Source organism: Musa acuminata, chromosome BXJ2-6 (genome assembly GCF_036884655.1).
Source record: "Musa acuminata AAA Group cultivar baxijiao chromosome BXJ2-6, Cavendish_Baxijiao_AAA, whole genome shotgun sequence".
Taxonomy (NCBI): domain Eukaryota; kingdom Viridiplantae; phylum Streptophyta; class Magnoliopsida; order Zingiberales; family Musaceae; genus Musa; species Musa acuminata.
The window spans coordinates 25068775-25083726 of NC_088343.1; the positions used below are offsets into that span (position 1 = coordinate 25068775).

The 14952-nt window shown below is 42.7% G+C and overlaps 1 protein-coding gene across 1 annotated transcript; it reads left to right on the forward strand.

Annotated features, from left to right (window-relative positions):
* Positions 1–9190: 9190 nt before the first annotated feature.
* On the forward strand, positions 9191–11881 carry LOC103975131 (probable L-type lectin-domain containing receptor kinase S.5). Its single transcript, XM_009390040.3, has 2 exons — positions 9191–10524; positions 10757–11881. The coding sequence occupies exons 1-2, from the start codon at positions 9261–9263 to the stop codon at positions 11632–11634; spliced, it is 2142 nt and encodes a 713-aa protein (XP_009388315.2). The 5' UTR covers positions 9191–9260; the 3' UTR covers positions 11635–11881.
* Positions 11882–14952: the final 3071 nt, after the last annotated feature.

The following is a 14952-nucleotide window of genomic DNA, read 5'->3' on the forward strand; positions in this document are numbered from 1 at the left end:
TCCTCATATCAAGTTCATCAAAGATAATGTATGTGATGCTTGCCAATTAGGTAAACAGATTAAGGGTAGTTTCAAGACTAAAAATCAAATAAGCACCTCTAGGCCCTTACAATTGATCCATATGGACTTGTTCGGACCAATCTCTTCATCAAGTCTAGGAGGTAGCAAATACGCCTTTGTCATTGTTGATGACTATAGCAGATATACATGGACCTACTTCTTAAAACAAAAAAATGAATGCTTTAGATATTTTACCAAGTTCTGTAAACTTGTTCAAAATGAGAAGGGTTCTATGATTTCGTCAATAAGAAGCGATCATGGTGGAGAATTTCAAAACCACGATTTCCAAGAATTCTGTGAACTCAATGGATATAACCATAATTTCTCTACTCCAAGAAATCATCAACAAAATGGGGTAGTAGAAAGAAAAAATCGAAATCTACAAGAAATGGCAAGAACCATGTTGAATGAACACAGCCTACCCAAATACTTTTGGGCCGAAGCCGTAAACACTGCATGCTATATTTTGAATAGAGTACTAGTAAGACCCTTACTCACCAAAACTCCTTATGATTTATGGAATAACAAAAAACCCAATGTTTCATATTTTAAAGTCTTTGGGTGTAAGTGTTTTATCTTAAATGAAAAGGATAACTTAGGAAAATTTGATGCTAAATCCGATGAAGGAATCTTTCTTGGTTATTCTTCGGTTTCTAAAGCTTTTCGTATCTTCAATAAAAGAACTTTAATTATTGAAGAATCCATTCATGTTGTTTTCAATGAGATTTTCGAAATTAAGAAAAATGATCTTGATGATGATGTTAATTTTGATTCCTTAAATTTAAATGAAACCCCTTCTCCAACTAGCAACTTGGATGCATCCACTTCCGAAACATCCTTACCCAAGGATTGGAAGTATGTAGATGCTCATCCTAAGGAGCTAATATTAGGAGACACATCAAAGGGGGTTCAAACACGATCTTCTTTTAAAAATTTTTGTGCCAACGCCGCCTTTCTCTCCCAAATTGAACCCAAATGTGTTGATGAAGCCATGAAAGATGATTCATGGATTATCGCAATGCAAGATGAATTGAATCAATTTGAGAGAAATGAGGTGTGGACGCTTGTTCCTAGGCCAAATGACCATTTAGTAATTGGTACTAAATGGGTTTTCAGAAACAAGCAAGATGAAAATGGTATCGTGGTTAGAAACAAGGATAGATTAGTGGCCAAAGGTTTCAACCAAGAAGAATGTATCGATTACGAAGAAACCTTCGCACTTGTGGCTCGATTGGAAGCCATAATGATGCTCCTTGCCTACGCTAGTAGTAATAATTTTAAGTTATTTCAAATGGATGTTAAAAGCGCTTTTTTAAATGGCTTTATTTCCGAAGAAGTTTATGTTGAACAACCTCTTGGATATGAAAATAATAGCCTCCCTAATCATGTGTTTAGATTAACTAAAGCTCTCTATGGTTTAAAACAAGCCCCAAGGGCTTGGTATGAGAGACTTAGTTCTTTTCTTATCAAAAATAACTTTACAAAAGGCAAGGTTGATACTATATTGTTTATCAAGAATTTTGAAAATAATTTTCTCATTGTTCAGATTTATGTTGATGATATCATCTTTGGCTCTACAAATGAATCTCTTTGTGAATCTTTTGCTAAAACTATGAGTCTTGAATTCGAAATGAGCTTAATGGGAGAATTAACATTCTTCTTAGGTTTACAAATCAAACAACTAAGCAATGGCATCTTTATTAGTCAAACTAAATATGCCATGAATTTATTAAAAAGGTTTAATATGAACAACTCAAAGGCTAGTAACACTCCTATGAGCACCTCCACTAAGTTAGAAATTGATGAAAGTGGAGAAAGCTTTGATCAAAAAACTTATAGGGGCATGATAGGAAGTTTACTTTACCTCACTGCCACCAGACCAGACATCATGTTCAGTGTAGGACTTTGTGCTAGATTTCAATCAAACCCTAAGATATCTCATCTCAAAGCAGTTAAAAGAATACTTAGATATCTTAATGGAACCACAAATCTAGGATTATGGTACCCAAAATCAGAAAATTTTGAGTTAACAGCTTATGCTGATGCGGACTTCGCTGGCTGTAGACTAGATAGAAAAAGCACATCAGGACCATGTCAATTTTTAGGACATGCCCTTGTTTCCTGGTCATCTAAGAAACAAAGCTCGGTTGCTCTATCAACAACCAAAGCTGAATATATTGCAACAAGTGCATGCTGTGCACAAGTTGTATGGATGAAAAACACTTTAGAAGATTACAAAGTTAATCTTAAAGATATTCCCATTAAATGTGATAACACGAGTGCAATATGCTTAACTAAGAATTCTATACAACACTCAAGAACAAAACATATTGATATTAGACATCACTTTATACGAGATCATGTCACTAATCATGACATAACCATAGAGTTCATTGATACTAAACATCAACTAGCTGACATTTTTACAAAACCTCTAAGTGAAGAACAATTTGATTTCATTCGAAGAGAATTAGGAATGTTGATGTGTCCGAATAGATAAATTTGTTAAAATTATTTTTCGGACTATATTGAATGATCAAATCACTTGATTGCCATGTTTCTATGATTATATGTGAAAATCTGCAACAAAATCTTGTCCGAATGCATCTTATTTATTCGAATGCTATAAAACAGATTTTCTCGTACACCTTCATGAGAAATAAGTTTCTGAAATAGATTTGATGAAGTGATTCATGTAAAATCTTTACATAGACAATTGATTATAACAAAAAGGGGAAGAAGTATTTAAAGCAATCTATGTAAAATTCCTCTATAAGCTTGCTATTATTATTTTCCTGGCATCATAATTACTATGCTTTTTGTTGATGACAAAGGGGGAGAAGTATTTGATGACATGACATGCATAAGTATTTGATGACATGACATGCATAAGTTTATGCATAAGTTCATGATAACGTGTTGCAAGTATTCATGATGAATATTGCAATGACTTGAATTCAGTTTGAATTCAAGGTTCTATCAATATGGCATATTGATAGGGGGAGTTTGTTTAAACTATGGGAGTTAAGGTTAACTCCGTTTATGATGACATGTTGCTTAGATTTTTGAATCTAAGAGTTTCTATCAATATGGCATATTGATAGGGGGAGTTTGTTTAAACTCCGGGAGTTAAGTTTAACTCCGTCATCAAGTAGTTGTCATCATCAAAAAGGGGGAGATTGTTGAATCTTGTATTTTGATGATGAAAATACTTGATATATGTTTATGATTTAATCTGTGTTTTGAGTGACGCAGGGTGCTTCGATCAGGTTGAGACAATTAAAGCAGGAACATCATGTTGTGCCGGAGGAACATGTCAGAAGATTGGACGTCGGGCCGGTGGATCGGTCGACGTATCGACAGAAGGCTTCGGGCCGTGGACTCGGGCATCGGGCCAAGAAGAGCGGTATTATGCCAAGGATATCGGAGTTGCGGAGTCAACTGGCCGATTGGGCAATAGGCTGTAGGAAAGGACGATGCGCCGAAGAATCGGACGAAGCGTCGAGGGACCAATGACATGCTGGACAACTTGGTTAATCGCTTAGGATTAATTGTCTCGATCGAAGTTTTGTTTTGAGTGTGCAGGATTAACTACGATGAAAGTTAGACAAGCAGCAGGAGTTGCGCCGGAGTCAAGTTCATGATCACGTTGGGAGTTCGAGAGTTCGACGGAAGTTCGGACGGTCGTCGGAGGTTCTGCGAGAACAGATCCGAGAAGTCCAGAAGCTTGCCAAGCGAAGCTCGTCGGAACTCGCCAAGTGGATCGTCGCAAAATCCAAGAGTTTGCCGGAAGTCCGCAGAAGCATCACCGAGGGTTCATCGGATGATTGACGGAAGTTCGCCGGAAACTCGCCGGAAGAAGCGATTGACGCACCGAAGCAAAGCTACAGAAATTGTCTTAGATCTAATCGTAGTTAGCACATTGATTAAGTTGTAAAATGGGAGGTGATCCCATTAGCTTAATCTTGGGGCAATTGGGCCAAATGGAGCTAACCATTCGGACCCTGATTGCACCAGGAGGTGCAACCGCCTAGGCCAGGAGGTGGCACCGCCTGGGCTAAGCCTCCTAGCGAGACTGGGCGGTGCAACCTCCCCAGCTAGGAGGTGGCACCGACTGAGCTCAGTCTTCGAGCTAGATTGGGCGGTGCAACCTCCCTGACAGAGAGGTGGCACCGCCTGAGCTCAGTCTTCGAGCTAGACTGGGCGGTGCAACCTCCCTGACAGAGAGGTGGCACCGCCTGAGCTCAGTCTTCGAGCTAGACTGGGCGGTGCAACCTCCCTGATAGAGAGGTGGCACCGCCTGAGCTCGGTCTTCGAGCTCTGGCAGAGAGGTGCAACCGCCTCAGTCAAGAGGTGGCACCGCCTGGGCTCAGTCTTCGAGCTCTGCCAGGCGGTGCAACCTCTCCAGTCAGGAGGTACAACCGCCTGATCCCGGAATTCCGGGATTTGATCGTTTTGAGCTCCAAATTTGAATTGGGTTGGGGCCTATAAATACCCCACCCATTCAGCACTAAAAAGATATAGACCTACACCGAATTCTTGATCTTTTCTGTGATTCTAAGAGCTCAAATTTGTGTAAAGTCCTAAAGTTCTCCTCTTTCTGTTCTTCAAGTCTTGAGTTGTAAAGAGAGGAGAGAAAGGTCCTGTAAGGGTTGTCTCCTGAGCCCATCAAAAGGAGTGAATCTGTAAAAGGGCAGTTGGCCTTCGCCTATTGAAGGAAGGCCTCTAGTTGACGTCGGTGACCTCGTCGGTGGAGGAAGCCAAAAGTGGAGTAGGTCAAGACTAACCGAACCACTCTAAATCTCTGGTTTACGTTTATTTTGAGCACTTTATCATTACTGCAAACCTCCTACATAGCTACTGCTCTCTACGCCTTTACGAACAAGTTTCTAAGTGCTGATCTTTCTGAATCTGCATTCAGACGTAAATCGGTGTTTTCATACGTTACAGTTTACGTTTACGTTTTGATTCTGCAAAACTATCTTCTGCGCTTTTACGAACGAAGTTTCTAAGATCAGATCCCTTTAAAACTATGTTTTAGATGTAAACTACTTTTAAACGTAAAACTACGTTTAGACGTAAAACTGCGTTTAGACGTAAACTACGTTTAGACATAAAACTACGTTTAGACGTAAAACTGCGTTTAGACGCAAACTGCGTTTAGACGTAAAACTACGTTTAGACGTAAAACTGTGTTTAGATGTAAAACTGCGTTTAGACGCAAACTGCACCGCGCTTAGACGCAATCTGATCTTAGACGCAAACTGCGCTTAGACGCAAACTGCGCTTAGACGCAATCTGCATTTAGACGCAAACTGCATTTAGACGCAAACTGCGTAAACTACGCTTAGACGCAAACTGTGTTTAGACATAAACTGCACTCAATCATAAGTATTCTTAGAATCGGCTTTTGCATCAAAATAGTTTTTATCAAACGAACGCAGCTTTCATTTTTAATCGCTGAAATTTATCCGCTGCACTAATTCACCCCCCCCCCCCTCTTAGTGCTCTCGATCCTAACAGCCACCGCCTGACTGGGGCGGTTGCCCCGCCTAGCCAGAGCTCGGAGACCGAGCTCAGGCGGTTGCACCTCTGTCAGAGGCGGTTGCACCTCTGTCAGAGGCGGTTGCACCGCCCAACTAGAGCTCGGAGATTGAGCCCTGGGCGGTGCAACCTTTGGCCAAGAAATCTAGGTCCGAATGGGTTGATCCATTCGGCCCAATTTGGGTCTGTCAAGGGCCCAATAGCCCCAAGATTAAGTTAATGGGATCACCTCCCATTTCTAACTTAATCATCATGCTAACTATGATTTTTCTTAAGACATTTACTACAACTTGCTCCAGTGCGTCAATCGCTTCTTCCGGCGAGCTTCCAGCGAACTTCCGTCGATCATCCGATGAACCCTCGGTGATGCTCCTACGGACTTCCGGCGAACTCCTGGACTTGCGACGATCCACTTGGCAAGTTCCGACGAGCTTCTTTTGGCAAGCTCCTGGACTTCTCGGATTTGTTCCTATAGAACCTCCGACGACCGTCCGAACTTCCGTCGAACTCTCGAACTCCCACCGTGATCATAGTCTTGACTCCGGCGCAACTCCTACTGCATGCCTTACTTTCATCATAGTTAATCATGCACATGTAAAACAAAACTTCGATTGAGATAATTATTCCTAAGCAATTAACCAAGTTGTCCGGCATGTCATTGGTCTTTCGACGCTTCGTCCGATTCTTCGGCGCATCATCCTCTCCTGTGGCTTATTGCCCAATCGGCCAGTTGACTCCGCAACTCCGATATCCTTGGCACAATACCCGCTCTTCTTAGCCCGATGCCCTAGTCCACTGCCCGAAGCCTTCTGTCGATACGTCGACCGATCCACCGGCCCGACGTCCAAACTTCTGACATGTTTCTCCGGCACAACATGATTTTTCTTGCTTTAATTGTCTCATCCTGATCGGAGCATCCTACGTCACTCAAAACGTAAATTAAAACATAAACACATATCAAGTGGTTTCATCATCAAAATACGAGATTCAACATGATTTGAGTGTTATCATATGTTTCTATTTTAGATGTTATCCTAAAAATTATGATTTTTTTTTTATAAATATCCTATGTATCCTTATAAATACTCATGAGATTTAGGTATTTAAATTCTTACAAATTTATGTGAGTATAAAGAGATTTACACTTAGTAAAAACAAATCAGGGATTTTATAATTGATCTGATATAGCAAAAATTTTAGTTTTCGAACTAAATTACATCTTGCATCTATTTTTAAATATATTATTGATTATTAATCTATATATATATATAATTATTTTTTAAATTTTCGAATCCTTCTCTCCCTCCCCATCAATAATTTTGAATCTCTTTACATTATACGCTATGTCAAGTGATATTATACCGTACATGAAATGTGCTGAAAATACAGTTGAAAAATATTCCATTTCACTAAATTCCATGATACAAAAATGTTGTGCAGCGCAACGGTATGCTAACCATAACCATTAAATGTTGTTGGCTTTGTAAGATATATATATATATATATATATATATATATATATATACATATATATATATACATATACATATATAATTGTCGGTCCTAAGAAGCTTTCCAACCGCTTGGGTTGTTGAAATGCGACTCACCACAAGCCCTACTCTCTTTCTTTTTCCATTGAAAAGCGGTGAAGAAAAAGTACCCTTCGCGTCACCCCAAACTTATCTGAGTCACGCTGCATGCTCAGTCACGTTGACCTTCATCTCACACGTAACTTCGCAAGCATGACCAATTCAGAACGGATTGAAATTTAATTGTCAGGTTTATGTTTCACAGATCCTATATTTCATTGATGTCCTCCTCATATTGTAATTTGATTACCATATTCATGTTTCGAAGATCCAATTTTTCATTGATATCCTCCTCATATTATTATAATTTATGTTTACCTAATATCATCTTATTTATGTTCCGGTATATATAGAAGAATATACGGCATGGATGATCTGAATTTTAATTTTTTTTATAAATATTTTTATTATATTTTAGATGATATGAGAATGTTTAGATTCAAGAATTATTTTGGAATTATGTGAAGAACCATGATATTAGAATTTTTAATCACGGAAACATTAATTTTATATTGGTATTTTGATTTAAGACTTGTTTTTAGAATTTAATTTTAGGGATTGATTTATGAATACTTCATACCATTTGAGCTTAGGGTTTTTCTGATATTATTATAAATTTAGCACGAATGCATTTTAAAATTACAGATGGCTTTTATATTTGACTATTTAATCATTAAATTATTTTTATTGATATTTTGATTTAAGATTCGTCACTATGAATGAATTTGATGTTATAGGTTTATATTGGTGATCAATGAATATTTCACACAATTTGATATTAGAGACTATAATGAATTTATTAAGAATTCGTTTCTTTAATTTTTACCTTCAAATCTGGAAGAAGAAGAAGAAGAAGAAGAAGAAGAAGAAGAGAAAAGGGGAATAATATTGGGTCGGGTCCAGCACGCGGCTGGCTCAGGCGGGCCAGGTTACGATTTGGACTTAGCTCGAGTCAGCCTCAGGTGCACTCGGTCACAATCACATGGCTATTTTTGTTTTAAATTTTAGTAAATTTAAAACTATCTTCATAATAGTTTTGATAGAAATTTTAAAGAATATCTTCATCAATTAAAATTATAATTTCGCTGCCTTAACTTTTAAATGATAGTGGCATTAACTAAAGAGAGTAAATTTACAAGTTTCATAGGAATATATTTGTTAAATATAAGTTTAGAATAATAAATATAAGAATCACTTCCTTCAGAGGGATACACACGCGACGCTAAAATGAGACCAACTTTATTATGAGAAAAATAATCCTTATAATACGTTTATGCTGAATAATGGGCCAACGTGGGGCCCAATTATTGTTCGAGGACGGCATATTAACTGTAATGATTTGGAGTTCGACGTAGACTCGTCGGATAAACACTTTCAATTATTCAGATTGATCGGACAATAAATTGGATCCAATCTCAATCCAAACTACTCGTGTGAGCCTTGTGATCGTTTAGGCAATTTATCGATAGCTTCTGTTCCGGGAAGTGTGTCAACAACTCTTATGGTTGGTTGGAACAGAGCCCACCTCGAACTCGGTCCAACATCGAGATTGGGCTCGGAATGATTCCTAAATCGTTCAGTCCGACCCATTGATTCGACCGCAACGGTCTAAACTAATTGGATTGCGCTGAATCGAATTCGGCCCTAACTCGAATAATTGCAGTAACTCTTGCCAACTAATTTGCCCAAGTCAAACCCACACCAAGTCTCCGATTTCTCCAGCAAGGCCGTGGGATCTTCCCTGCGGACCCCATGCTCGCGAACCAATCCTGTTGAAGTTGTGCTATATGGGTTCATCAAAATTTGATGATGTCTTTAATAGCATCAGGAATCACAATTCCATATTAAAATTGCTGATCTCATCTGTGTTAGGTGATTTATGACTCAATAGTTTGACCAAGATAAGTTGAGTTTGCAAGGAAAATATCATACATGCGATATAGACATGATTTATGTATATTTAGATGATTGATTTATATTTATATACTAGTAGTCTCCTTCCGGGAAGCCCCATCACCTCCTCCCACCACCTCTTCACTTCCTGCGACCTTCTCTGCCAGTCCTCCCATGGCCGGTGGCGCACATTACTGCCTCCCCACCTTCGCCGTTTCCCTTCTGTTCCTCCTCGTCCTTCACCTGCCAACAACCCACTCCCTGTCGTCCGGCAACGTCCCCGTCTTCTTCCCCTCTTTCACCAACGTCGTCAATGGTACTGACGTCGTGCTCCTCAAGGACGCCGGTGTTGGCCAGGGAGCCCTTCAGATCACCCCCGACACCCTCAACCAGATCGGCTACCTAGCCAATAAGTCCGGCCGCGTTCTCCTCCCCATGCCATTCAAGCTATGGGAAGACGTTCCCGCGACGAACGGCACCAACGCCACCACCAGGTATGTGGCTTCCTTCAACACCACCTTCACCATCAACATCTACCGTCCCAACGGCACCACCCCCGGCGAGGGCTTCGCCTTTGTCATCGTGCCGTCCCTTGACGCCCCGCCCCCCGGGAGCGAGGGCCGCTACCTCGGGCTGACCAACGCCAGCCTCGATGGCGACCCCAGCAACCATCTGGTGGCCGTCGAGCTCGACACCGTGAAGGAGTCCTTCGACCCGGACGACAACCATGTCGGCCTCGATGTCAACAGCGTCGTCTCCAACGTCACCGCCAATCTGACCGCGTTCGGCATCGAGATCGCTCCCGTGAACGCCACCAACTACACCGTCTGGGTCGACTACGACGGAGCTGCCCGTCACATACGGGTCTACATGTCGGTCGCCGGCAAGCAGAAGCTATCTCTTCCCGTCTTGAGCGCTCCTCTCGACCTCAGTGATGTCGTGCTCCAGAACTCCTATTTCGGCTTCGCGGCCTCCACCGGAACCACCTACCAGCTCAACTGCGTGTTGGCATGGAATCTGACGGTAGAGAAGCTCTCCGACGACGACGACGGGACTCCAGCATGGAAGCTTGGTGTCATCATCGCCGCACCTGTGGCGTTCGTGGCGTTGATGGTCGGGCTCGTGGTAGGCCTTTATATGAGGAGGAGAAAGGTGAGCGACGACCCGAGCATGCTGGTGGCGGGGACGCTGAAGAGCCTCCCGGGGACGCCGAGGGAGTTCGAGTTTCGAGAGCTGAGGAAGGCGACCAACAACTTCGACGAGAAGATGAAGCTGGGACAGGGGGGGTTCGGGGTGGTGTACAGAGGGGTGTTGCAGGGGGAGAACAAGGAGGTGGCGGTGAAGATGTTCTCCAGGGGCAGCCATGGCCAGGACGACTTCCTGAAGGAGCTCACCATCATTAATCGCCTGCGCCACAAGCATCTCGTCCCTCTCGTCGGTGAGTCTCTTCCTCCTTTCCCTCTTCTTCCCATTTTCCCTGCTTCGTTGTGTTGTCTTTGTCCAATGTTATCTATTCCTCACATCAAATGCAGATATTATCTGCTTTAATTTGTGTTCTTTCATAACTACTTTTTTCTGGTCAATCAATCAAACAATCTATTTCGAGGAGATATCTATCAAACAATTTGATGCTGATGTTGGGGCATCCGCACATGACTGCGTGCACGCAGGATGGTGCCACACCAAAGGGATGCTGCTCCTGGTGTACGACTACATGCCCAACGGCAGCCTGGACCAGCACCTCCATGGCGGCCGCGACCGGCCGCTGCTCAGCTGGGAGCGGCGCTACAATATCATCACCGGCGTCGCCTCCGCCCTCCACTACCTCCACGATGAGTATGACCAGCGGGTGGTGCACCGAGACCTCAAGACCTCGAACGTCATGGTCGATGCCGGCTTCAACGCCCGCCTCGGCGACTTCGGCCTCGCCCGCGCTCTCGACACCGACAAGACCTCCTACGCCGAGATCGAGCTCGGCGGCGTCCCCGGCACGCTGGGCTACATCGCTCCCGAGTGCTTTCACACCGGCAAGGCCACCCGCCAGTCCGACGTCTTCGGCTTCGGCGCCGTCGTCCTCGAGGTCGTCTGCGGCCGCCGGCCCCGCTGCGACGTCCCGGGCGCCCAGTTCCTCGCCGACTGGGTGTGGAAGCTCCACGGCGAGGGCCGCATCCTCGACGCTGTGGACCAGCGCCTCGCTGAGGGCTTCGATCAGGGCGATGCCAAGCGCCTCCTCCTCCTCGGCCTCGCCTGCAGCCACCCCATCCCGGCGGAGCGCCCCAAGACCGATGCCATCGTCCAGATCCTCTCCCGTTCAGTGGCGCCACCGGCGGTGGCGCCGTTCAAGCCGGCGTTCGTGTGGCCGGCAGGGCCGATCGACGAGGACGAGAACGACGACGACGACCATGGCACGTCGAGCAGGTTGAGCAGGACCTCGACGAGCATGAGCCTGAGCATGACGTCGTCCCACTATGCGTCATCATCCGGGGTGACGCCAAAGCGCCTCAGCCGAGAGGGACCCGCAGGAGGGCATCCAATCGCAGAGGTCTGAGCGGTTGACGAAAATATAAAACGACGGCTCGGAAGCTGGATAGAAGCTGCCGGCTCTGACCAGTTCTCTACTACATATTATTCTAGAAAGAAAGGGACGGGTCGATGGGAAGATGAAACCTTGGCATGGAAGCAACACTTAATCGTCGCCTCAGTTGTTGACGTGTTTGTATTATGAGTAACGTTGTTTTTTGTTAGACGAAGACTTGCCATCGCAATTATCATTCTATTCGTTGTGTTTGAGCTTATCCTTCAACTCTTGAAGTCATCCATGTTTGGACATGGCTTGCAAGGGCATCTCGACTGACCAAGTGCTGTGCACATCGCACCACAGTTTTGAATCCTTGACTGAAGAAAGCAGCAGGTGTTGAAACGTTGAACGAGCTACGGGAAGGGCATCATCACGAGCCGGGTTGGGATTGACCGACAAAGGAGATGCTTTGTGTCGGTGATGGTAGTGGAAACGGTGCCCCCACAAGTCACATCGAGAACATTCGGAGTTATAGAAATGAAATAAGAAAGAAGATTAGATTGAGTTTGAAAGAGGAGAATTTTCCTTCAATCTTAATAGATTTATAATATTTTCTCTAGTTTGAGAGGCTATGTGAAAGGGTCCGTTAGTTGATCAATCGTATATATGTGAAAAATATATAGTTAATGTTTAACAATTTATTTTCGCACAAAGTGAAAATCGATGGCTATATGTTTCATGCGTGGGTGGAATACTGGATTGGCGCATAGATAAGTGGTTTTGACATTGTCACAATATATTGTAGGAGTAGAGGTAATGTTGATGCAAGTTCCTTGAGGAGATTCATGACCAAATTAAGTTCTACAACAGTAGTGGCTATGGCACGGTATTCAGCTTCAGTTGTAGAACGTACAATTATCTTTTGCTTCTTAGGACTATCAATCATGGCCTCTTTTGGATAATAAATTATCTCAATTCTATTATTTATTGACCGCAAATGAGATATTTGGACAAGTGAGAGATAAGTATTGTAAGGAGCCAAGTGATGAAAATAATAGAAGATAAGAACAATTATTGAAGAAGCTTTATTGTAGAAGTGAAAAAACTTAAATACATTAACATGTCCCTCTTCTATTTATATTCCTCATATAGTTGAGAAAATCTTATCTTCTATTATGCCACCGCAAGATGGTGCTCCTATCAAGGATATCAATCTTAGATCGATGCAAAGAATGGTTTACGAGCGAGAGTTGCGAGTAGAGCAAGAGCAGATCACTGCTGCTATTGCGATTGCTGTTGCTGTGAGGGCACATGCGTTCCTTTCATTCCCCTTAAGTTCGCCCTTCATTCTTCTTAAGTCTGCCAACTATTAGCAGATCAACGAAGACTATCACGGTGAGGAAGATAAAGATTAGCCGTGGAGCCTCTTAGGAATTTAGTTGTAGCGTCGTTGGTCACTAGGCGAAGGCAAGGATCAAACTTTGCTTTTCGTCGAAGGAAAGAGTGAAGCTTCACTTTTTTCACTATTCTATACCATGATGAAAATAATAAAAGATAAGAATAATTATTGAATAAACTTTATTGAAGAAGTGAAAAAACTTAAGTACATTAACATGCTCCTCTCCTATTTATACAAATTAAGAGGAAGGATTTTCCTTAACATAATAGAGAATTTTCCTCAACAGAATAGAGAGATTTCCAAATATAGTTGAGAAAATCTTATCTTCTATTACCAAGGACTTAACGGTATTGAGTTTGGTTTGTAGCAGGGCTTCCGTCACATAGTTTTGTTGAATCTCGGATTTTGATGATAAAATCAATTGATGGGTTAATTGATCTAATCCATATTATTGAGTTAAGTGTGCAGGATTAACTACGATAACGAGAAAACACAAAGCAAGAATACCGGAGTCAAGTTCGATGGACGTTTAAGAGTCCGAAGAATCGTCAGAGATGTTGTCGGAACCAACCGAGAAGAAATCGGGAACCTGTCAGAAATTTTGGAAGTTCGCCGAAGAGATCGTCGGAGGTTCACGGAGATCACCGAGAAGGCTCGGCTACTCGTTAAAGTCATCACAAGTTCGGGAGCTTGTTGGGAGTCCATCGGAAGAAGTTCGTCGGAAAGCTCGTCGGAACAAGACTCGACGTTCGCGGTTGAAAACTTGCTTAGGATGTTTTTTTTTTTGTTATGTAGTTCACTTGTAATTAGGATTAGTTTTAAGAGATAATCCTATATCCTGGTTAGGGGCCAACTGAGCCCAAAATTAGACTTGATTTGGGCTAAATTTTAAACCGAAAGGTCTAGCGGTGGCACCGCCAGACTGGGCGGTTGCACCGCCCAGCACTGTCAGTGTCTGACACTGACAGGCGATGGCACCGCCAACATCGGGAACCCAAAGAGAATTCAAATTTTGGAGCCCAAATTTGAATCCTCTTGAGGCCTATAAATACCCCTCAAATCTCAGCTGAGATTACAACTTTTTGAGAAGCAATTGATTAAGAAAAAGGTCTTAGAAAAGTCTTTGCTAGTCTTGTTTTAAATTTGCTAGTGTTCACCTCCTTCTTTCTTGCTGAAAATCTGTAAGAGAGTGAACCGCTTGTAAAAAGTTGTAAGAGGGGTATTTACCCTTCCCCTTCAAGAGATTTGCTAGTGGAAGGTGGGAGCCTCATCGAAGAGGGGCCTCGCAAGTGGATGTAGGTCATTTGACCGAACCACTGTAAAATCGGCGTGATCTCTGGTTTGTATTTACTTATTGTCATTTATATTACTGCAAACCATTTGCACTTTAATGCTCTACTTCTTTGTCTCCGTCTTACTTATCCCTTCAAGTTAAAACGCAATCGAAACGGTTTCAAACGAAAACGTTGCTTTTATCGTACGAAGTTTCTGAAAGTGTTTAAATCGTCAAAAGTTTATCGCACTTTACCGCTGCACTAATTCACCCCCCCCCCCTCTTAGTGCCGCTCCGATCCTAACAATTGGTATCAGAGCTAGGCTCACTCTCATATTTGGTTTGATACCCAAGAGAGATGGCTTACTCCGGCATACGTGAGGGTCATTCTATCACACGTCCACCCTTGTTTAATGGGTCGGATTATACTTATTGGAAGACTCGTATGAGGATCTTCCTCATTTCTATGGATTTCGAGCTTTGGACTATTGTTGAAAACGGATTTCAAAAATCTTCTCTTCCGATGAGCGAATGGAATGAATCGGAGAAGAAGGTTTTTGCTTTAAATGCAAAGGCTATGAATGCCTTGTTTTGTGCACTAGACAAAAATGAATTTAATCGTATTTCAATTTGTGATTCGGCTTTTGATATTTGGAGAACTCTTGAGGTCACTCAT

Excerpts from the sequence above, each read along its gene's own strand:
- LOC103975131 (XM_009390040.3), top strand. The coding sequence starts at position 9,261 with ATGGCCGGTGGCGCACATTACTGCCTCCCCACCTTCGCCGTTTCCCTT. Across the intron at positions 10,525-10,756 it reads GCATCTCGTCCCTCTCGTCG|GATGGTGCCACACCAAAGGG; the intron begins GTGAGTCTCTTC and ends GCGTGCACGCAG.